A 26,236-nucleotide genomic window follows, 5' to 3' on the forward strand; every position below is an offset into this window, starting at 1 on the left:
TTCTTTAAAAAATCCCCGTTTGATTGGTCCTCGAAAAAATATTCTTTAAAAAATCCACGTTTGATTGGTCCTTAAAAAATATTCTTTAAAAAATCCACGTTTGATTGGTCCTTGAAAAAATATTCTTTAAAAAATCCACGTTTGATTGGTCCTTGAAAAAATATTCTTTAAAAAATCCACGTTTGATTGGTCCTTGAAAAAATATTCTTTAAAAAATCCACGTTTGATTGGTCCTTAAAAAATATTCTTTAAAAAATCCACGTTTGATTGGTTCTTGAAAAAATATTCTTGAAAAAATCCACGTTTGATTGGTCCTTAAAAAATATTCTTTAAAAAATCCCCGTTTGATTGGTCCTAGAAAAAATATTCTTTAAGGAATCCACGTTTGATTGGTCCTCGAAAAAATATTCTTTAAAAAATCCACGTTTGATTGGTTCTTGAAAAAATATTCTTTAAAAAATCCACGTTTGATTGGTCCTTGAATAAATATTCTTTAAAAAATCCACGTTTGATTGGTCCTCGAAAAAATATTCTTTAAAAAATCCACGTTTGATTGGTTCTTGAAAAAATATTCTTTAAAAAATCCACGTTTGATTGGTCCTCGAAAAAAAAAATTCTTTGAAAAATCCACGTTTGATTCGTTCTTGAAAAAATATTCTTGAAAAAAATCCACGTTTGATTGGGCCTTGAAAAAATATTTTTTAAAAAATCCACGTTTGATTGGTCCTTTGATCCTTGAAAAAATATTCTTTAAAAAATCCACGTTTGATTGGTCCTTGAAAAAATATTCTTTAAAAAATCCACGTTTGATTGGTCCTTGAAAAAATATTCTTTAAAAAATCCACGTTTGATTGGTCCTTGAAAAAATATTCTTTAAAAAATTCACGATTGGAAGTCCTTTGGTCTTTGAAAAAATATTCTTTAAAAAATCCACGTTTGATGATCTTTTCGTCCTTGAAAAAATATTCTTTGAAAAATCCACGTTTGATGATCTTTTCGTCCTTGAAAAAATATTCTTTGAAAAATAAACGTTCATTTAAGGTCCTTAAAACATATTCTTTAAAAAATTTGCGTTTATTATTCCTTGACAAATATTCTTTAAAAAATCCTCGTTTTTATTGGTCCTTAAAAAATATTCTTTAAAAAATCCACATTTGATTGGTCCTTGAAAAAATAATCTTTAAAAAATCCACGTTTGATTGGTCCTTAAAAAAAATATTCTTTAAAAAATCCACATCAGATGACCTATGGATCCTGCATTCATGTTATCGCTTTTTTTACCATCCCTAACCATTCTATTTCGCTCAATGACGTAAAAAGCTTTTCCCAAGTTTATTTTTCCTTTTTGTGTCTGAAAAAAGCTCTACCCCCCTTGAAAACTTTGTAATACTTGTGGGGAAAACTTCAACAGCTGCAGACCCATCGAAGCTCCCATCGAAGAAAAGAAAGTAAAAGCCCAAAACATAACGAAACAACGAGAACTGAACGAAACACTGGCCGCCAGACGCTGCCCTCAAAAGCCTGGGAGAGTTTAGTACTTAACGGTATTTCAAAGATTGCGGACCTATGAGAACAAAAGTAAACGGTTAACGGTGATTTGGTGAAAGATAACAAAGCAAAAACAACAAATACTACCAACACACACACAAACATACACCCATTTACATTGAACCAACAGCAGCAACAACAACAACGAATAACAAGAGTGAGAGTGTTCTACAACCGTTGTTGGGGGGCAACGCAGAGAGACGGTGTGTGTGCGTCAAGAGCCAAGGAATGTCAAGAGGAAAATTTAAGTGAAATTCTGTTCGTTTTTCTTTTCGGTGGAAAAATTAAAAATGAAACAAAAAGTTCGGTGTGTTGGCCTAGAGAAAGTGAAAATTTCCTGCAAAAAATAACAACAACAACAGCAATAAAGAAGTGAAAGAAATAAATGGAAAATTGAATTGGAAAATTAAAGTTCGGAGTAGCCAAAAAACAAAATAAGTTGTGGCCAGGCAGTCAGCCAGCGAGCGAGTGAGTGAGTGAGTAGTTAATAAATACACATACACACGCACGGTGTGTATCCCGTTATTTAGCTTATATTGCCGCTGTCATTATTGCTGCTACTTTTCTTTCTTTGAGTTTATTTTGAAGGCAATTTTCACGCACACACACACACAGACAAACATACACACACACTCTCCGAAAATCCCATAAACGTCAACGAAACATGTGAAACAAGTTAAGAAAAAATAGAATTAAAGAAACAAACATCGTGGCAAAGAAACAAACGAAAAAAGTAAAAGTAACAACAACCAAACTCCTGCACATTGAGAGTCAAGGTGGGGGGTGTTCAGAGGCCAACCAAAAACAACAAAAAAATAAAGAAGTAAAACAAAGAAGAATATACAAAAAAAAGAAGACAAGTGAAAAAATACTAATCAAAGGAAAGTGAGAAGAGAAAAAAATTGAAGTGTGTATTGTGTGCGTGAGGCTCTATTCCGCTATAGCTACTCAAACCAAAAAAAAAAAAAAAATAACAAAAAAAAAATACGCTGATGCTTCAATCCGCCATCAATTCTAAATTAGAAAAAAATACGAAACCTGGAGTAAAAAAATCCTGCCCCTCCAAAACCCATGCCTAATGCCTTTGCTTTGCAACTAAAATTTCCTAATTTTGTGTTTTATTTCACCGCCCCCAAACCTCAATAACACAGGAGCTACAAAAAAATATGCTGAGCCTCGCAATGGCTAAATCAGAATTTATTAACCACTAAAAAATAAAATAAAAACTTTAATTAATACCAAAAATAATGAAAATAACCACTAAGCCTAAGAAATTCCTGTCAACAATTTCAAACAAACAGAGAACGAATTCCGATAGAAATTAAAATTACAAAACAAAATTGTTCAAATTCAATTCCATTTTTTTTTCTTTGGGTTTTGGGATCACTTTGATGTTATCAGAACATTGTACAACGCCCAGGGCGTTCAATAACTCAACTTCAACGGCATCATCTTCTCCAGCAGCAGCAACAGCACCTTCAACGGCGTCGACATTGACAAATGCTTTAGGAACTTCAATAACAACAACAACGGCAGCAGCAGCAACAACAACATCGGTCCTCAAACGGCGGAGTTCAAAAGGTATGTTTTTTATCCTCCCGCGCCCCCAAATAAAACCATCGAAACCAAAACACCAACACTGGATAGGACCACCGAACACTTCATGGCTGGACACAAGGCCCAGCCAACAACCCACACAACACTGCAACACCACCAACACTGGAACACACAGACACTTGTCAATGTCCGCCTCCAGAGGAAATCATGCCATGGCATGATTTAAATTGCCTGTAAAGGATTTGAAAAAAATGCACTCATACATATTTGAAAACTATTTATGGAGCAAATTATTTAAATAATTATTTATAGGAATAAAAATATCCTCGGAGCATGTGAGAAACAAAGTTGTGTTAGATTTCATAGTTAACATTGTCGTAGCATACTTTCAAGCGCTCCTAAAAATTTTTAAATTTGCAATTTTGGTCCTTAAACAAATATTCTTTAAAATTTCCAGGTTTGATTAGTCCTTCAATCTTTAAAAAAATATTCTCTAAAAAGTCCACGCTTGATTGGTCCTTTAATCCTTTAAAATTTCCACGTTTCATATTTTTTAATATTTCCACGTTTCATTGGTCCTTTAATCCTTGAAAACATATTCTTTCCACGTTTGATTGGTCCTTTGGTCCTTGACAAAAATATTCTTTAAGAAAGCTACGTTTGATTGGTCCTTTAATCCTTGAAAAGATATTCCTGGTCCTTTAATCCTTATAAATATATTCCTTAAAAAATCCACGTTTCATGGTAATGTAGTCCTTGAAAAAATATTCTTTAAAGAGTCCAAGTTTGATTGAAAATCCTTGATAAACTATTCTTTAAAAAATCCACGTTTGATTGATCCTTGAATCCTTGAAAAATATTTCTAGAAAAATCTACGTCTGATTGGTCCTTGAATCCTTGAAAAATATTCCTTAAAAAATCCACGTTTGATTGGTCCTTGAATCCTTGAAAAATATTTCTAAAAAAATCTACGTCTGATTGGTCCTTGAATCCTTGAAAAATATTCCTTAAAAAATCCACGTTTGATGGTCCTGTGGTCCTTGAAAAATATTCTTCAAAAAATCCACGTTTGATGGTCCTGTGGTCCTTGAAAAAATATTCTTTAAAAAATCCACGTCCTGTGGTCCTTGAAAAAATATTCTTTAAAAAATCCACGTCCTGTGGTCCTTGAAAAAATATTCTTTAAAAATCCACGTTTGATTGGTCCTTGAAAAAATATGGTCCTGTGGTCCTTGAAAAAATATTCTTTAAAAAGTCCACGTTTGATTGGTCCTTTAATCTTTTAAAAAATATACCTTACAACATCTACGTTTGATTGGTCCTTTAATTCTTGAAATAATATTCCTTAAAAAGTCCACTTTTGATTGGTCCTTTAATCCTTGAGAAAATATTCCTTAAAAAATATACGCTTTAATCCTTGAAAAAATATTCTTTAAAAAATCCACGTTTGATGACTTTTGGCCCTGGTCACCCTTGGTAAACATCAAACTGAAATATTTTTAAGTCTATTTGAAGACTACAAAACTATCTAAATTAGGCCGGGCCGAACCTTTAGTTTGAAAGGAACTTGTAAAATGTAAAAATCAGGTGTTTTAGTTGTATAGGGCCATAACAAAACATGGACCTTTATAGGCAGTTATCCACCAGCGTAGGCGGTGCCTATTACGAATTTCAAATACAAAGATTAGAATAATTCTGTTGAAAAAATTATTTAACATCATATATAGACAGTTCTTTGCAACGATATTTTCTATCCTTAGGGAAACCAAACTGCCAATTCACAGTAAACTATTGTAAAAAATATTACTATAACCGCCAAACACTTTGGCGGGATTATATCAAAATGTGAATCTATTTGGCAAATTTTCAATAAAACAAGTTATGATTATTCACACTGTTGAATCTTTACCGGGGCAGGTCCCGAAGCAGTTGGCCAATATTGACCAATTCGTATCTGACCTAAGTCTAAATATTACAACGTGCCAGATGTAGACTATACTTCCTATACTTTATATGAGATATGTGCAAATTTTTGGAAAATGTGGACATATGTGTGAGGTAACAGATTTAGCGGACCGAAGTATTCCATTTTCATACTTCATCTAATACAGATACAAATATTGGTATGTTCAGAACTTGAAGATAAATTTAATATTCATATCAGATTAAGAGAAATATTTAGATATAGCAAGTTCTTAATAATCGCCAACATGTTTCGCAAGTTATGAAAGATATTAGTTATGGAAATTGCGACCCTTTGTGGGTGAGGTACCAGAAGGGGTTGGCAGATAAATATCATCTTCCCAACAGATCTTGCGTTAGCAAAAATATTTGGATGTCTGAAATGTGAAGAGAGTGAGATGCTTATATCGCTTCTTTGAGCGTTTAGTTTTTCAAAAATCTTGAACCCCAATTTGGGGAGATACCAAAAGAAATGGTCCGATCTGTACCACCTTTATAACAGATCTTTTATGGATATATTCAGATGTACCAAGTATGAATGGAATCAGATGTTAATTTTACGTTTTATGAGCTCCATGGATATTCCAAATGTTGACCCTTTGTTGGGGAGGTACCAGAAGAATTGATGGATCTCTAGCACCTTTATAACAGATCTTGTGCTGATAGAAATATTAAGAAGGACGAGTTCGAAAGAATCCGGTGATCATTTCGCGTTTTACGAGCCTCGTTTTCTCCTATGGTCAAAATTTTGACCCGTTGCTGTGGAGGTACCAGAAGGAGTAGACCTGTGTATGTTGATAGAAATATTGAGATTTGAGAAATTTGAAGACAATCGACCACTTATTTCATATTTTATACGAGTTATTTCATATTTTAACTCCTTGTGCTTGATAGAACGGGTCAATATTGTTCTTATTCGCACCTGATCTGACAATGACAAAAATATTGAGAATTGTAAGGTTTGCACAAAATTCTTTCCCGTTCTAGGAGGTAGTTTATTTACTTTGAAAATGTTGACCTTTTGTGCGAGAGGCAATAGAAGAAGTGGACCGATATTGTCCATCTTCGAACTCGATCTTTGTTTGAACACAATATATATACAAAGTTTGGACCAAATCGGATACTCTCTTCGTGCGTACCAGTTAGACAGAAGGATGGACACCCCCTAGACTTAAATGTTCTAAAACGGTCTCGGTCCAAAGAAACCTGGGATCTAAAACCGTTATTTCGATGAGTCACTTTTTAACCGTATCAAATGATATATACCCTCTCTAGCCACATGGATGAGGGTACAAAAAACAATCCAATATAATAATAATATCCTTTTGATGTGTCATGATCACTGAGAAGATATAAAGCTATCTTTGACTATCAGGAAAAAATTTAGATATATAAATCGCAATATCATAAAAAAGTATGGAAAGTATGGAAAATTTATATTGAAAATGATGTACATTGGTCCTCGTGTGTATAGCTACCTGATATTAAGCATTTAGAGTTTAACTCCAATTTCAAACATATTTAAAACCAGAAAGCAAAGGCTATAGTCGTGCGGGGCCAACCATGTGATACCCTACAACACGACAACACGACACCCCATTATGTCCAAATTTTTTTTGGAAGATTTCGCTTTTGAAATTATGTCATAGAGCACTGTCCAGATATTATTGCAAAGTGACATTTGCGCAATATTTTACTTCTTCCCTGTCCTTAACTCTCTTCTCATGCAAAATTTCGTGTCGATTGGTTTCAATTGTGTGATTAGGAAATTTTTTCTGGTTTTGGTTCATTTAAACCTCTAAATATCAACATCTCCAAAAGCAAGAGGCCCTACTGCATCTCCAAATTTTGACTTATCTATATGATTTGCTTGTCTACGATATTTGGCTAGATTCGTCAACAAAATTAGCAGAAAAAAAGCCAGAAGATCACTTTTTGCGTATTTTGGGTTTGCTGTTTTCAGCGTTTCGGTGGAATGGAAATTTTGGTATTTTTATCGCACAAAAGTAGTGGTCTATTCTATCTCTATTTCGTGTCCTTTGGTTTCTATTTGAGACCTCTATGATGGCTGAAAACAGGAACATTTTTATTTGTTGGTTCATTTCAACCCCTAAATATATTGCGGACATCTTTAAAAACAATATACCTAGCCCTTCTGAGACCCTACCCTACCCTTATGCAAATTTTTGTGAGGATCGGACGATAATTGCAGTCTGTATATAATAACTCCAACCTGTGTTGTAAGATGAAAAAGTACTACTAGAATATTATAATTCAAATTGAAAAAATCTCATGCGATAAAAAATATAAAAAAATATATCACATAATTCTACAAAATCTATATTAACATCATTATTGACATCTTTTGATGCGATTTTTTTTTTGGATTTTATACTTTTATGCCAAGAGGGCATTCTGAATTGACAAAATTTGTCAAAATCGGTCCAGGCATTCTTGAGATATAAGCATTCTAGCTACCATCCTATTCCATTGTATATACACATTGTATATATTTCGCTATACACATCCGATATATTTACTATCGGCATCTATGTAACGGTCAGAATTGACCTTTCTACTATTTGTGATTTTGCCGGTATTAAAAATATTCGCGGTTTAATGGAAAATTTGAATTTTATTTAACACAAATGTTATGGTATTTTTCACCCACTAAATATAACCCGATGACCATCTAAATACGAAGGCTTCTGTCCTAAGCTCTAGCCTCATGCTAACCTCCACGTCAATTGGTCCATAATTGTGAGGTGTAGAGCAAGAGCAAAGTCAGGAAAATTTTCTTTTCAATAGACTTCTATTCTGACCATAACCCCACATCCATGCAATATTTCGTGAGGATCGGACTATAATTGCGACCGGTAGAGTGATTACAAATTAACATGAACAGTCGGACGGACGGACATACATAGCTAGATCGACTCAGCTCGGCGAGATAGGAAGATCCATATATACTTTCCTATGTGGGAAACCAATATTTCGAGGTGCTACATAATTGTTGGCCCAATCAAACTTATAATAACCCCAAAACATAGTGTTGTAGGGTATAATAATTCAGGGAGCCAATACAAAACCACTCTAGCTTCCGAACGAAATGAAGCAAGTTAATAAAATTTTCTCAAATGTATATTATGTCTGTAGGACTTTTGGTATTGAAAATGGTATGGTACCTCCATATTTTCTGGTGATTTAAGCGATATTATTCACCGGAATTGTTTCAAATTTGGTATTAAAGGTTCATAATGGATGCTACAGCCTATGACAGAAGATGTTCTGTACAGGTCCAGGTGTTGGTATAGCCCCCTCCCTATATTCGGTATTCTGATGATTTTAGCGAAATTATTCACCGATTTATTTTTTTCAATTTTCGCATTTGAATATTGTAATGGCTTTTGCTGTGCAGGTCCACGTCGTCGTATAGACACTAATATAATGGCTACATTCGGTATTTTTAAGATTTTAAAACAGATTTTATTTATTTATTTTATTTTATTTTATTTTTTTTTTTATTTTTTGAAAATTGCCAAATTCATTCCACCTTGTGGAGGGAATTCAAAGTTCGGCCGGTCGATCTTACAGTTTTTTACTTATTCTAATTACAAAGGTAATTCTCAAATTATTGGAAATATTTTAAAATTCAAAAACCAGTGCTGCGATTTTAATCCTTTTTATGCGTACAAGCCACCAATAAAACCACTTCCTGAAAATCTGAAAATACAGACTAACATTTTCGTAGAATAGGAATCTTCTTGTTTTAGGAATTTCAAGGAATAAATCCATATCTTCTTTGATCAATAATCAGAGAGCCCCAAGCCAATTTCGTATAAGATACGAGCAATTAAATAGAGCAAAGCAATTATGTTTTACATAACCAAATTAATTTCGGTTTCTGTTACTTTCCCTTTCGCACCCTTCCCCATTTTCCGAATCACTTCAGTAATGGGCTTCCATTAAAAGTGCAGCCCTTGTCTAATTTTTGCTGACTACTATCGTCCTCTCTTTGACCACACAAACGTTTCTTCAATGACTTCAGAACAACAACAACAACAGGCCCCGCAATTAATGCCATTTCATATAAAATTTGCCTACGAGGTTATGACTATCCAATTTGTTCGCCCATGTTGTCCTTCCATTCACGTAAAAGGCCGTCAGTTGGAATTCATTACCAATGTTAGCCAGTCAGCAAATGCTTGCTTTGCCACATCGACAACAGCAGCAGCTGTTGTTGTTGTTATTGCAACAGCACCCATATAATGTCTCGGACTCCGCAATTAGCCAGGTTGGTTGGTCAGTCCGTGAGAGTGACTCAGTCAAAGGGAAACTTGCATAAAAAGGGCCGATAATTGCTTAACACTGACCTGCGGCACAGCGTTCCGCACACACACACACACAATTCAGTTGCACTTCGCTCGTTGTTCACTTCGTTTGTTGGCACAATTGCAAGCCAATATGACTTGGGTAGCTTTAAAATGGTGTTGGTCGAATGTTGTATTCGGAGAGTAACGACAGCAACAACACCCATGACGAACAAGGTAATTGTCAAACATAATGCCTTTTCAATGATATGGCAAGTAAACATGATAGGAAGTAGCAACAACAAGAACAGAAACAACAACAACAATAACACAAACAACAAATTAAATTTAATTAAAACGGCTATCAATGCCAGAATTGTAGATTACTCTGGTACTGGCAATGTGCTCAAGTCCTCAGGCGGCATTTTCAATAAAGGACACATTTGGCAAAACAGAAGAAGAAAACAGGCGAGATATGAAAACATATTTAGATTGAGAATTTTTAAATAAAAAAATATTCCATGGATCCATCAATCGTGGATTTTTAAAGAATTTTTTCAAGGGCCAAAGGACCATCAAACGTCGATTTTTTAAAGAATGTTTTTTCAAGGACCACAGAACCATCAAACGTGGATCTTTTTAAGAATATATTTTCAACGACCAAAGGTCCAATCAAACGTCAATTTTTTTAAGAATATCTTTTCAAGGACCAATCAAACGTGGATTTTAAAAGAATATTTTTTCAAGGACCATAAAACGTGGATTTTTTAAAGAATATTTATTTAAGGACTCAGAAGCGAGGATTTTTCAAAAAAAAAAATATTTTTCCAAGGACTCAAAAACGTGGATTTTTTAAAAATATTTTTTCAAGGACCAATCAAACGTGGATTTTTTAAAGAATATTTTTTCAAGGACGAAATGACACTTAAACGTGGATTTTTTAAAGAATATTTTTTCAAGGACCAAACAAACGTGGATTTTTTAAAGAATATTTTTTCAAGGACCAATCAAACGTGGATTTTTTAAAGAATATTTTTTCAAGGACCAACCAAACGTGGATTTTTTAAAGAATATTTTTTCAAGGACCAATCAAACGTGGATTTTTTAAAGTATATTTTTTCAAGGACCAATCAAACGTGGATTTTTTAAAGAATATTTTTTCAAGGACCAATCAAACGTGGATTTTTTAAAGAATACTTTTTTCAAGGACCAATCAAACGTGGATTTTTTAAAGAATACTTTTTTCAAGGACCAATCAAACGTGGATTTTTTAAAGAATATTTCATTTTTTATTTTTTAAAGAATATTTTTTCAAGGACCAAAGGATCCCTAAACGTGTATTTTCAAATAATATTTTTTCAAGGATCAAAGGACATTCAAACGTGGATTTTTTAAAGAATATTTCATTTTTTATTTTTTAAAGAATATTTTTTCAAGGATCAAAGGACATTCAAACGTGGATTTTTTAAAGAATATTTTTTCAAGGGACATTCAAACGTGGATTTTTTAAAGAAGATTTTTTCAAGGATCAAAGGACATTCAAACGTGGATTTTTTAAAGAATATTTTTTCAAGGATCAGAGGACATTCAAACGTGGATTTTTTAATAACTTTTTTTTCAAGGATCAAAGCACATTCAAGCGTGGATTTTTTAAAAAATATTTTTTTTAAGAATCAAAGGACATTCAAGCGTGATTTTTTTTAAGAATATGTTTTCAAGGATCAAAGGAAAGGACCATCAAACGTGGATTTCTTAAAGAATACTTTTTCAAGGACCAAAGGAAAGGACCATCAAACGTGGATTTTTTAAAAAATATTTTTTCAAGGTCCAAAAGAAAGGACAATCAAACGTGGATTTAATCAAGAATATTTTTTCAAGGTACAAAAGAAAGGACCATGAAAAGTGGATTTCCTCAAGAATATTTTTTCAAGGACCAAAGTCCCCAAAACGTGGATGATTTACAGAATATTTATTTCAGGACCCCAAAACGTGGATGTTTTACAGAATATTTATTTCAGGACCCCAAAACGTGGATGTTTTACAGAATATTTATTCAAGGACCAAAGACCCCAAAACGTGGATGTTTTACAGAATATTTTTTTATAGAATATTTTTTCAAAGCTCAATCCAACCTGGATTTTTTAAAGAATGTTTTTTCAAGGCCCAACTTGGATTACTTAAAGATTTTTTTTTTAAAGACCAAAGGGTCCTTGAACAGAATTTTTTGAAAAATATTTTTTCACGGACTAATAGAAGATTATTTTATAAGTTTATTAAGGATTTAATTTATTAAAATACAATTTACCACCTTTCCCCCATTGTGCCTGTCAACTGACTAACTGATTTATGACAGCATTGGTACTTTTAGTCGTTTTCAAATGAATTGTCATTCGCAAATACGTACGTAATTTATGGATAAACGTCATAGCTGAACGAAGTGAACACATTGTACCACCTTTCAATGCATGGGAACAACCCCAGTCGAGCCAATGGTGCTGGCACACACACACACACACACACGCTGCTATAACGACATAAAAGAATCGACAGTAGCAACAACGTCAACAACAACTGTATAGTTACTGTAATTAACGTAATTAACTAAATTGCGCTAATAAAACACATTTACCCGTGCAAATAGCAGCGCTCACACACACACACAGAGAGAGACGTATGCCGTCATATGCACCTGCCACGATACTCATGAGCAAACACACTTAATGCTAGTCACACATACACACACACAAATATATGCATACACAACGAGCAGTCAGTGCAATGCAACAATGAAAAAGGATACTACCATGGGACATTGACGTAGTTAAGACCAAATGCAATGTCAATCATGCGAATGTCCTGTTTTTGCAAGTGTTGCCATTGCGGAATTTTATTTTATCCTGGTAATGTGTGTTTTTTTTTAAATCCGGCCAAGGTTTCAGGTTAACGAAAGCTATACTTTTTGCATTATATCTTTGCTGTGTTTTAATCCCCTCTTTGAATCCACAATTTTAAGTTTTTAAACAACTATTTAAGATCCCTAGTAAATTATTTAAATAATTTAAGTTTTAAATTATGGGTATAAAATACTTTAAAAATCCACAAATATTTTCAAAAATCCAAAATTAAAGTTCCCTGATTTTCCCAAAAATAATATTTAAAAATTAAACAATTTAAAATCCTTGGGAAAAAAGTGCTTGGTAAAATATTCACAAATTTTCACTTCAGATAACAAAGAAATAGGAAAACTAGGATAAAAGTTCGACAGTCCATGGTAAAAGACTTTCAAAAATCCTTGATTAGTAGTCGTATAGTTTTCAAACATTTTATTAAAAATTTACCATTTTAGATCCTTGAAGAATACTGAGAAAACCAAATATGGAAAATATCCAATTATAGGTTCCTGGTAAAATATTTTTTTAAATGACTCACGAATTAAGGTTCTTGGAAGAACATTCTACTATTTAAGGTCAAATAAACCAAGGAAGATTTAAAAAATTAAAATCTACATAGGATAGTCCTGAAAATACAATAAAAATCCAAAATGCAAGGCCCTTGGCGATTAAAAAAAATCGATTTAAAATCAAATAGCCCTTGAACCTATAGCTTTGATCATTTATGCTTCTTTAGCCATTAATAGTGAATTTTTAAATAAAATTATTCCTCTTGGAGTCCATGGATAATATTTAAAAATTTCAGGATTAAGGATCCTTGGGATGAAATATTAGCCAAATAAAAAATCCACGTTTGATTGGTCCTTGAAAAAATAATCTTTTAAAAAATCTACGTTTGATTGGTCCTTGAAAAAATAATCTTTTAAAAAATCTACGTTTGATTGGTCCTTGAAAAAATATTATTTTAAAAAATCCACGTTTAACCGATCCTTGAAAAAATATTCTTTAAAAAATCCACGTTTAACCGATCCTTGAAAAAAATATTCTTTAAAAAATCCACGTTTAACCGATCCTTGAAAAAAATATTCTTTAAAAAATCCACGTTTAACCGATCCTTGAAAAAAATATTCTTTAAAAAATCCACGTTTAACCGATCCTTGAAAAAAATATTCTTTAAAAAATCCACGTTTAACCGATCCTTGAAAAAAATATTCTTTAAAAAATCCACGTTTAACCGATCCTTGAAAAAAATATTCTTTAAAAAATCCACGTTTAACCGATCCTTGAAAAAAATATTCTTTAAAAAATCCACGTTTAACCGATCCTTGAAAAAAATATTCTTTAAAAAATCCACGTTAGATTGGTCCTTGATAACATTTTTTTTTAAAAATCCACGTTTGGTAGGTCCTTGAAAAAATATTCTTTTAAAAAATCCACGTTTGACTTATTGGTCCTTGAAAAAATATTCTTTTAAAAAATCCACGTTTGATTGGTCCTTGAAAAAATATTCTTTTAAAAAAATCCACGTTTGATTGGTCCTTGAAAAAATATTCTTTAAAAAATCCACGTTTGATTGGTCCTTGAAAAAATATTCTTTTAAAAAATCCACGTTCGATTGGTCTTTAAAAAAATATTCTTTTAAAATCCACGTTTGATTAGTCCTTGAAAAAATATTATTTTAAAAAATCCACGTTTGATTGGTCCTTGAAAATAATTCTTTAAAAAATCCACGTTTGATTGGTCCTTGAAAAAATATTCTTTTAAAAAAATCCACGTTCGATTGGTCCTTGAAAAAATATTCTTTAAAAAATCCACGTTTGATTGGTCCTTGAAAAAATATTCTTTAAAAAATCCATGTTTGATTGGTCCTTGAAAAAATATTCTTTAAAAAATCCACGTTTGGTAGGTCCTTGAAAAATATTCTTTTAAAAAATCCACGTTTGATTGGTCCTTGAAAAAATATTCTTTTAAAAAATCTACGTTTGATTGGTCCTTGAAAAAATATTCTTTTGAAAAATCCGCGTTTGATTGATCCTTGAAAAAATATTTTTTTAAAAATTGGTCCTTGAAAAAATATTCTTTTAAAAAATCTACGTTTTATTGGTCCTTGAAAAAAATAATCTTAAAAAAAAACACGTTTGAAGGTCCACTTTTGATGATCCTTTTCTCTTTGAAAAAATGTTCTTTAGGAAATTCACGTTTGGTGCTTGCAACCCATATGGCAACATCGGTCCAGAATCAGCCAAGCAAACACTCATACGTTTACAACAAATTAAAACACTTGATTATGGTGTTCGTAATGCGATAAAGGCACCTGTATGTAATTTCCAACAATGAGTCTGGCATGTGCTGGGAAAAGTGAGGAAGAGAGAAAGTGGGGAGAGAGACAACTTATCTAAGCCCATTTGCTATTGATACCCATGTGGCATTCGATTTCCATTGTTGTAGCTGCACTCGGCTACCGCGTCTATGGTTCAAAATTAAACACTAATAAATAATAATGACTTGTAACCAGACGGACGTCAACAACCAGGACACTACAAATGCACACACACACAATCACACTGTGAACTATTTAAAAATTAAAATACAAAAAAAAAGTGAAAACGAAATGAATGACGTTGTGCGTGACACCGCATCATAAATTAAAACAAAACTCAAACAGACGTCAACAAGCTGCGTCCCTTCCTGTTGCCATCATCTCCATCACCATCAGCAGCAGCAGCAGCAGCAGCAGCAGCAGCGTTGTCGCGTTGCTGTCATAACGCTGACGGTTAGCTAGTTGGCTCGAAAAAAATATGACGACACTTAATGTGACACACTGCCGTATAACGAAACAGTGAAACAGTCCCAACGAAAAAAATTGAATCAAACAAAGAAACTGAAAGTCAAACAGAAATTGCGTTGAACTAAAGAAATTGTTTTTAATTGTGTTGAAATTTTGTTATTGCCTTGCCAGGACGAAGAAGAAGCAGAGGAAGGTATTTTTTGCTGTTATTAATTTTCCGCCTTTAGATTGTCAGGGACGATGGTAGGTCACGCAGTGAAATTAAAATTAAGGGCATGACATTTTGCTAGAGTAACGAAGACAAAAAAACGTGACAATATTGAAGACATGATGAAAGGATTAAAAGTTTAATGCATTTAAATAAGAAAATGGGAATTTGGTCCTTAAAGGAATTTGATCCCTGAAAACGTATTCTCTCTTTATCTTCTTTATATCCTTAAAATATAATTAAAAATCCACGTTTTTTATATCCTCGAAAAAATATTCTTTAAAAATCCACGTTTTTTATATCCTCGAAAAAATATTCTTTAAAAAATCCAGGTTTGATTGATCCTTAAAAAAATATTGGTGAAAAATCCACGTTTTTTATATCCTTGAAAATTGTTCTTTTAAAAACCCACGTTTTTATATCCTTGAAAATTGTTCTTTTAAAAACCCAACTTTGAAAGATCCCTAAAAAAATATTCTTAAAAAAATCCACGTTTGAAAGATCCCTAAAAAAATATTCTTAAAAAAATCCACGTTTGAAAGATCCTTGAAAATTGTTCTTTTAAAAACCCACTTTGAAAGATCCTTAAAAAAATATTCTTAAAAAAATCCACGTTTGAAAGATCCTTGAAAAAATATTCAAAAAACAAATCAACGTTTGATTGATCCTTGAAAAGATATTCTTTAAAAAATCCACGTTTGAAAGATCCTTGAAAAAATATTCAAAAAACAAATCAACGTTTGATTGATCCTTGAAAAGATATTCTTTAAAAAATCCACGTTTGATTGATCCTTGAAAAAATATTCTTTAAAAAATCCACGTTTGATTGATCCTTGAAAAAATATTCTTTAAAAAATCCAGGTTTGATTGATCCTTGAAAAAATATTCTTTAAAAAATCCAGGTTTGATTGATCCTTGAAAAAATATTCTTTAAAAAATTCAGGTTTGATTGATCCTTGAAAAAATATTCTTTAAAAAATTCAGGTTTGATTGGTCCTTGAAAAAATATTCTTTAAAAAATCCACGTTTGATTGGTCCTTGAAAAAATATTCTTTAAAAAATCCACGTTTGATTGGTCCTTGAAAAAATATTCTTTAAAAACTCCACGTTTGATTGGTCCTTGAAAAAATATTCTTTAAAAAATCCACGTTTGATTGGTACTGGAAAAAATATTCTTTAAAAAATCCACGTTTGATTGGTCCTTGAAAAAATATTCTTTAAAAAATCCACGTTTGATTGGTCCTTGAAAAAATATTCTTTAAAAAATCCAAGTTTGATTGGTCCTTGAAAAAATATTCTTTAAAAAATCCACGTTTGATTGGTCCTTGAAAAAATATTCTTTAAAAAATCCACGTTTGATTGGTCCTTGAAAAAATATTCTTTAAAAAATCCACGTTTGATTGGTCCTTGAAAAAATATTCTTTAAAATCCACGTTTGTTAGTCCTTGAAAAAATATTCTTTAAAATCCACGTTTGTTAGTCCTTGAAAAAATATTCTTTAAAATCCACGTTTGTTAGTCCTTGAAAAAATATTCTTTAAAATCCACGTTTGTTAGTCCTTGAAAAAATATTCTTTAAAATCCACGTTTGTTAGTCCTTGAAAAAATATTCTTTGAAAAATCCACGTTTGATTGATCCTTGAAAAAATATTCTTTAAAATCCACGTTTGTTAGTCCTTGAAAAAATATTCTTTAAAATCCACGTTTGTTAGTCCTTGAAAAAATATTCTTTGAAAAATCCACGTTTGTTTGTCCTTGAAAAAATATTCTTTAAAAAATCCACGTTTGATTGATCCTTGAAAAAATATTCTTTAAAAAATCCACGTTTGATTGATCCTTGAAATAATATTCCTTAAAAAATCCACGTTTGATTGATCCTTGAAATAATATTCCTTAAAAAATCCACAATTGATTGATCCGTGAAAAAATATTCTTTAAAAAATCCACGTTTGATTGATCCTTGAAAAAATATTCTTTAAGAAATCCACGTTTGATGGTTCTTTAGTCCTTGAAAAAATATTCTTTAAAAAATCCACGTTTGATGGTCCTTGAAAAAATATTCTTTAAAAAATCCACGTTTGATTGATCCTTGAAAAAATATTCTTTAAAAAATCCACGTTTGATTGATCCTTGAAAAAAAATTCCTTAAAAAATCTACGTTTTTTTATATCCTCGAAAAAATATTCCTTAAAAAATCTACTTTTTTATATCCTTGAAAAAATATTCTTTAAAAAATCCACGTTTTTTTATATCCTTGAAAAAATTTTCTTTAAAAAATCCACGTTTTATTTATATCCTTGAAAAAATATTCTTTTCAAAATCCACGTTTTTTTTATATCCTTGAAAAAAAAAATTCTTTTAAAAATCCACGTTTGATTGATCCTTGAAAAAATATTCTTTAAAAAATCCACGTTTAATTGATCGTTGAAAAAATATTCTTTAAAAAATCCACGTTTAATTGATCCTTGAAAAAATATTCTTAAAAAAATCCACGTTTGAGGGTCCTTTGGTCCTTGAAAAAATATTCTTAAAAAAATCCACGTTTGAGGGTCCTTTGGTCCTTGAAAAAATATTCTTTAAAAAATCCACGTTTAATTGATCGTTGAAAAAATATTCTTTAAAAAATCCACGTTTAATTGATCGTTGAAAAAATATTCTTTAAAAAATCCACGTTTGAGGGTCATTTGGTCCTTGAAAAAATATTCTTAAAAAAATCCACGTTTGAGGGTCCTTTGGTCCTTGAAAAAATATTCTTTAAAAAATCTACGTTTGATGGTCCTTTGGTCCTTGAAAAAATATTCTTTAAAAAATCAAGATTTGACGTTCCTTTGGCCCTTAAAAAAATCCACGGTTAGGGGTCCCTTCATACTTAAGCTTTTTTTATAAAACCCACTTTTAGTGGTCCTTCGTCTTTGATTTTTTTAATCCACTTAATGTTCCTTTGTTCCTTGATAAAATATTCTTTAATATTTTTTATTGTTGCTCATTCTTTCCTTTCTCATCCCGAAACAATTGAGAAAACACTTTTCCCGTTTCAGTGATAAATTGTCCAGAATTTGTTTCTGCTTAAAAAATTAATATGGCCCCTGGGTAATTTGCCATTTTAATTTCCCTAACTAATTCCGACACTTAATACCTTCATTAACACAGAATTCATTTAACGAAATTGCCTAGGCTGTATATGCGGGACAATGCAAAGGACTCTCCGACAGACTCATCTTTATGCATTACCATTGGTGTGCAGCATTTTACATTTTCCAGATTCTCCAATTATTTGCATTCGCCAGAATGACATGGTGGAGGAGACACAGCCGGTAAAGCATAAAGGACTCTGAGTTGAGGTACAACCACTCCATCACCTATTTTTATATTTTCTTTAAAAAAACGTAGGAAAGTTCCATTTTCTTCCACTGCATTTTTATCACAGCCTTTTTTATCGTCCTGCAAAGTTATTTATGGTGTGGTATCCTTACGAATGTCCTGTGCACTTTGGCTACGCGAACTATCCTAAAAAAGGCTTACACTGCACTGTCAGCCAGGCAGTCAGCCAACCAAAAGACACCCAGCAACGTTGGTGGGGAATTAACGTCAATAAATTGTATTTATATCACACAATGACGAAATAGAGCGCAGATAACGGCAACGCGAAACAGAACCACACAATGACACAGCGACAGACTAAGAAATTCAATTATTTACTTTATAAAAATGGAAAATTCGATTAAATGGATAATAATGGCAGTGCAAAGAACAATGGGGAAAATCCTTTCATTGACATGGTGGCCACGATGGTGGCTTTTTTGTACTCTTTTTTTAGCACTCTGCTGGTAAAGGATAAAATATACAAAGAAGTGTGAATATAAATTTTAGGGAAGACAAAAGGATTAAAATAATGGATAAGAAATTTGAAGGAGTGTGAACTGGGGTACCCCGCAAACTTTAAAACGCGGCTATTTAAAGAATATTTTTTTAAGGACCAAAGGAACACCAAACATGGATTTTTTATATTGTATTTGTTCAAGGATCAATCAAACGTGGGATTTTGAAGGAATATTTTTTTGAAGGACAAAAGGACCATTAAACGTAGATTTTTTAAAAAAGAGGACCGTCAGACGTGGACTTTATAAAGATTTTTTTTCAAGAACCAAAGGACCATCAGACTTGGATTTTTTAAAGAAGATTTATGGAAGCACCAAAGGACCATCAAACGTGAATTATCTAAAGAATATTTTATCAAGGACCATCAGACGTGGATTTATTGAAGACAATTTTTTCAAGGATCTGACGTGAATTTTTTTTTTAAGGATCAACGAACCATCTGACTTGGATTTTTTAAAGAAAATTTTTTCAAGGACCAAAGGACCGCCTTACGTGGATTTTTAAAAAAAAGATTTTTTCAACGATCAAAGAACCATCAGACGTGGATTTAAAAAAAATCAAGGACCAAAGGACCGTCTAACGTGGATTTTTAAAAAATATTTTTTCAAGGACCAAAGGACCGTCTAACGTGGATTTTTAAAAAATATTTTTTCAAGGACCAAAGGACCATCTAAAGGAGTTGTTTAAAAAATATTTTTTCCAAGAATCAATCAAACGTGGATTTTTTAAAAATATTTTTTTCCAGGATGAGTCAAGCATGGATTTTTAAAAAAATATTATTTTAAGGATTCATCAAACATGAATTTTTTAAAAAATAGTTTTTCAAAGATTTCCAAATTAAAATTTAATCAAACGTGGATTTTTTAAAAAGTACTTTTTCTAGGATTAATCAAACGTGGATTTTAAAAAATAGTTCTTCAAGGACTTCCAATAAAATTTTTTAAGGATTAATCAAACGTGGATTTTAAAAAATAGTTCTTCAAGGACTTCCAATAAAATTTTTTAAGAATTAATCAAACGTGGATTTTAAAAAATAGTTCTTCAAGGACTTCCAATAAAATTTTTTAAGGATTAATCAAAGGTGGATTTCCAAAAATTTGCTAGTAGTAGTAGTAGCTAGTAGTTGTTCTTAAAAATATCTTTAAAAAAACCAAGTCTGCGAGTCCTGGAAAAAATGATTGGTCCTTAAAAAAATATTTTTTTGAAAAATCGTCGTTTGATTGGTCCTTAAAAAATATTCTTTAAAAAATCCAAGTCTGTGAGTCCTGGAAAAAATATTTTTTTGAAAAATCGTAGTTTGATTGGTCATTAAAAAATATTCTTTAAAAAATCCCAGTCTGAGAGTCCTGGAAAAAATATTTTTTTTGAAAAATCGACGTTTGATGGGTCCTTAAAAAATATTCCTTAAAAAAACCCAAGTCTGTGAGACCTTGAAAAAATATCTTTTGAAAAATCCACGTTTGTTTGGTCCTTAAAAAAATATCTTTTGAAAAATCCACATTTGTTTGGTCCTTAAAAAAATATCTTTTGAAAAATCCACGTTTATTTGGTCCTTTAAAAAAATATTCTTTAAAAATCCACGTTTTTTTAGTCCTTGTAAAGATATTTTTTAAAACATTCACGTATGTCGGTCCTTTAAATTTTTTTTTTAAAAAATCCACCTCGGTGGGTCCTTGAATAAATATTTTTTTTTTTTTTTTAAAGTCCTCGCTCCTGAGTCTTTAAAAATCCTCGTCTGTGGGTCCTTAAAAAATATTCTTTAAAAATCCACGTCTGTGGGTCCTTGAAAAAAATATTCTTTAAAAAACCCGTTTGATAGTCTGTGAGTCCTTAAAAAATATTCTTTAAAAAGGCCACGTTTGTGGATCCTTGAAAAAACATTTTTTAAAAAAATCCATACCTGATTGGTCCTTGAAAAAAAATATTTTAAAAAATCCACGTTTGATTGTTCCTTGAAGAAATATTCATTAAAAAATCCACGTTTGATTGATCCTTGAAAAGATATTTTTTAAAACATCCTGCTTTGATAGTCTCTTGGTCTTTAAAAAGATATTCTTTAAAAATTCCACCTTTGATAGTCTATGGTTCAAGGATACACAGATTATTTTTGCAAGAAAAATTCTCAATTTGTTTTGAATTTTTTAAATATCCACCAAGAAATCTCTAACAGATAGTCCGATTTGTAGTCGTCACCAGCATTTGAAACTAAGTATTTGTATACGTTTGTAGTATATTTTCTTTTGGCATTCTTTATCCTCTCTTAGTTCTATATAATCTAAAAAAATCCTTTGAATTAGAAAAAGGGGTTACAACTGTCGCCACAGATACCAAAGCAACATGCCTAAAATAAACAAAGCAGCATTGCAACAAAAGACTAATAAAGAAACTACAGCAAATATGACCAACAACAACAACAACAACAAAAATTATACTAGTGAAAATTGTTATTTAATGTCGTTCGGGGTTTTCCCCCCTTGAATACCATTGTCTGAGCTATGGCCGGTCATTCATGGCTATTGCCATTACCATTCACTGGCTGCCACTGCCTCCACAGCTCCCTCCACTATCTTTGTCATTTATTTCTGCTTTATTCTGCCATTCTCAATCAGCGTATCTTTGCCACATACTTGCCTGCTTGCTGTTGCTGACTGCCAGGCTGGATGCTGCTACCCACTTTCCACACTGCTTTGGGCGAAAAATAAAACCAAAAAAGAAAAAAAAAACTCCTCAATGATTTATTGTTTTTAAGATATACCATTTATTTATTTGTGTTACCTCCTCTTCGTTTTGCGTTTCCTTTTTCACATCCACTTTTCTCGTGCAGTTTCCTTTCGGATTTCTTTCCATTCGATGATTCTCACATGTGTGTGTGTGTTTTTCCCTCTGTGTTGCCCCAAGCGTGAACATCCGAGTAATGGCGTATCATGTGGCGTATGAGGAATATTTATTATAATGTTTTATTAATTTTATTGCTCATACGCAACGAATCACCCGGGGTTTGTTTTATGGACAAATAAAGGGGTTTATTTTCTCTTTATAAATATTGCATTTATTTTAAATGGGAATTGTTTTTGTGTTAAACAAACATATAGGTTATCAGAGCTCATTTTGTGGAAGAGGATTTCTAATTGGAAATCATTTCTTAAAATGAACTGCTTTTGATAGGATCTTTTGGGTCATGCAGAAGCTCTATGAAATTGTAACTGAGTTGGGTTTTCAAATACAATTTGCCTATTTCAATGAAGTGCTTACCAAATAAAATTTAAATCTAATAAGTGTCCATGAACTGTCTTTTACATAATTGCTGTAGTGTAGTTTTCGTACAAATTGTCACTTGAACCCAAATGCTGTCAATTGATTTGTTTTTAATTAGCAAGTTCCCAACTCTCTAACGTGGGTTTTCTTAAAGATTTTTTAAAGACCAAAGGACCATCTTGCACGGATTTTTAATGTTTTCAAGGACCAAAGGACCATTAAATGCGGATTTTTAAAGAATATTCTTCAAGGCATAGAGGACCATCAAACGTATATTTTATAAAACATAGTTTTAAGGAGCAAAGGACAATCGAAAGTCGATTTTATAATGAATATTTTTTAAGAACTAAAGGACCATTTAGCATCGCCTTTTTTAAAGTATAATTTTTTATGGACAAAAGAACCATCAAACGTGGATTTTTTAAGAAAATTTAAGAAAAACCAAAGGACCAAGATGCGAATTTACAAAGAATATTTTACAGGGACCAAGATCCTTCAAACACGGACAAAAATAACTTTTCAAGGACCAAACGTGGACTTTTAAAGAATATTTTTTCAAGGATTAATCAAATGTGGATTTTTTAAAAAATGTTTATTCAAGCGTGGATATTTTTAAAAAATATTTTTTTAAGGATTAGTCAAACGTGGATTTTTTAAGAAATATTTTTCAAGATTTATACAAACGTGGTTTTTTAAAATTTTTAAAGAATATTTTTCCAAGGACCATAGGACCATTAAATGCGGATTTTTGAAGGATTTCAAGGACCAAAGAACCACCAAACATAGATTTTATAAAAAAAAATAGTTTTAAGGAGCAAATTATGATCAGACCTCAATTTTTTAAAAAATATTTTTTAAGGTCAAGAGGACGATTAAGCCTCGGCTTTTTAAAGTATATTGTTTTCAAGGACCAAAGGAACATCAAACCTAAATTTTTTAAAGATTTTTTTTTAAGAATATGTTTTGAATGATCAATCAAACGTGGATTTTTTAAAGAATTTGCTATTAAGGAATTTTGCTATTAAGGAACGTGGATTTTGTAGAAATAGTTTTTCAAGAACCTATCAAACGTGGATTCTTTTTAAAAAATATGTTTACAAAGACCAATTAAACGTGAATTTTTTTAAAGAATATTTTTTCAAAGACTAAAGAGCCATCAAACGTGAATTTTTTAAAAAATATTTTTTTTAAGTAAAAGAAGGCTATCAAACTGGATTTTTTAAAAAAATATTTTTTCAAAGACTAAAGGACCATCAAGTGTGGATTTTTTAAAGAATATTTGTTCAAGGACCAAACAAACGTGGATTCTTTCTAAAGAATATGTTTTCAAAGACCAATCAATCGTGATTTTTTTTAAATAATATTTTTTCAACGACCATTCAAACGTGGATTTTTTTAAAAGAATACTTTTCAGGAGCCCTCAGATGATCAAACGGATATTTTTTACAAAGAATATTTTTCAGGGACCTTCAGACCATCAAACGGGAATTTTTTTAAAGAATATTTTTCAGGGACCCTCAGACCAGGAAACGTGGATTGTTATATCCTCAGCCATATGGCTAGAGAGGCTATATATCATTTGATACGGTCAAAACTTGCCTAGTCGAAGTAACGGCTTAAGACCCTAGGTCTCTTTTGACCAAATCTGTATCAGAACATTTGGAGTCGATCTAACGATGTCCGTCCGTCCGTCTGTCTGTCTGGCTGACTGATATGTTCCAAACTTTGTACATCGTATGTTATTTTCAAACTTAGATTGAGTTCGGAGATGGGTAATATCGGTCCATTCCTCTTAGTACCTCCCCCACAAAAGGTCGATATTCCAAAAAAATAATCAACCATAATCCGATTATGCTCCAGTTTTGCAAATCTTAATATTTGCATCAGTGCTAGGGCAGGTTCGAAAATGGACAATATCGGTCCACTCCGTCAAATACCTTAACCACAAAGGGTCAAAATTTTGAATAATTACAACTCTTATAATATTTGATATAAGAGTCCGATTGTCTTTAAATTTCACTCATCCCAATAATTTTATTAATACCTCCCCTACAAAAGGTCGAAATTTTCAAAATAAAAAATATTTTCTGCACCGAATATATTCTCCCACTCCTTCTGGTAACTCCCCTAAAAAAGCCAATATTTTGAAAATTCACGAAGCTCATAAAACGCGAAATCAGCATACAATTCCACTCCACTATTCCACTAATTCTTTTGTCAACCCAAGATCTGTTATAAAGATGGTACTGATTGGACCGTTCCTTCTTCTACCTCCCCAACAAACACAATATTTGCTGCGAATATGGGATAAATCGGTCCACTAAAAACACTCAAAATTGTGAATACCTATGAAGCTCATAAAACGCGAAATAAACATTCGTTTCCATTCAGACTTGGCAAATCTCAATACTTTTATCAACACAAGATCGTTTATTAAGATGGTACTGATCGGACCATTTCTTCTGGTACCTTCCCCACATAGGGTTCAAGCTTTGGAAAAAACAAAACGCTCAAAGAAAGCGAAATAAGCTCCAACTCTTTCTTCAAATTTCACACATACAAATATATTTGCTTACACGAGACCGGTTGTGAAGTATATATCTACCAACCCCTTCTGACACCTCACCCACAAAGGGTCATAATTTGCAATACTTATATCTGTCATAACTAGCGAAACAAGCCAGCGATTCCTTACAACTTGCTATATCTAAATATTTCTCTCAACCAGAAATCTGATATGAATATGGAATTTATGCAGATTTCGCATAGAATTGGATAAAAATGTTAGATTTTCTTGTAATTTTGTCAATAGCAATATTCTTATCTGTATTAGAAGAAGTATGAAAATGGAATACTTCGGTCGACTATATCTGGTACCTCACGCACATTTCAACATTTTCTATATTTAAATACAGGGTGAGATTAAAAAAATGCAACCAATTTCAGACTACTGTCATTTCTAAGCCACTCGTCCGACAGCTTTTAAAATTATTCCAGTGACATTTTGGTGAGAATTTTCCAGAAAAAAAGTTATTCGTTATGGAATTCAAGCGTGATAGTGTGATTTCTTTATATTTGGCTAGAAAACCACAAGTGGCTATCGTTAAAGCAATCCAGCATTAAAATGTGAATAAATCTTTTGTGTCTCGTACCATAGCTCATTACCGTGATACTGATACTGGTAGCGTAGCCCGGCGTCAAGGAAGTGGACGCAAGAAAACAGCATCATCAGCAGAAATGGTTCGAACAGAAAAGATGCTGCTTGATCGAAACCCGCATCGCAGTGGCGGAAAAATGGATCGTGAGCTGAACATTCGCAATATTCCATTCCATTTTGCAAGAACTTAAACCGCAACAGAAAGAACAGAAAATAAACACAGAATAGCTAAAAAGTTGCTTCGCTTGGCCTTGGGCACGCAAACATTTTTGCCGCAGACCTTGGACATTCTAACAGATCTCAGCACCATCGCACTCAGCACGCGCCACCCAAGAATGGTTACAAAATGAGGTTCCTCGCCTCATTTCCAGCTCACAATGGCCACAAAGATCTCCGGATACCAATTCGTTAGACTATTGTATCCGGAGTATTTTGGAAAGCAAGGTTGGCACTAAAAAAAATCAAAGTGTCGATCACCTCAAGCAAGCGCTTCGCCGGTGATAGCCCAAAATACCGCAGAGCAACATTCGGGCAGCTTGGGAAGATTTCATTGGCCGTTTGAAGGCCATAATTCGTGCCAAAGGTGAACGTATTCTAAAATTTGATGCTATTTCCGACATTTTTCGCTCTCATTCAATAAAATTTGAAAAAATGTAAAAATAATGGCGTTTGACTTTGTTGC

The 26,236-nt window shown here is 32.3% G+C and overlaps 1 protein-coding gene across 1 annotated transcript in view; it reads left to right on the plus strand.

Annotated features, from left to right (window-relative positions):
- The first annotated feature begins 1,518 nt into the window (after positions 1 to 1,518).
- LOC101900610 (uncharacterized) overlaps positions 1,519 to 26,236 on the plus strand; it is a 90,410-nt gene continuing 65,692 nt past the window's right edge. The window contains exon 1 of the mRNA XM_011294980.3: positions 1,519 to 3,129. Within this exon, the coding sequence (XP_011293282.1) occupies positions 2,940 to 3,129 (190 nt within the window). The 5' untranslated portion in view covers positions 1,519 to 2,939. The remainder of the gene's footprint in view (positions 3,130 to 26,236) is intronic.

The sequence above is a fragment of the Musca domestica genome, unplaced genomic scaffold (assembly GCF_030504385.1).
Source record: "Musca domestica strain aabys unplaced genomic scaffold, Musca_domestica.polishedcontigs.V.1.1 76, whole genome shotgun sequence".
NCBI lineage: Eukaryota > Metazoa > Arthropoda > Insecta > Diptera > Muscidae > Musca > Musca domestica.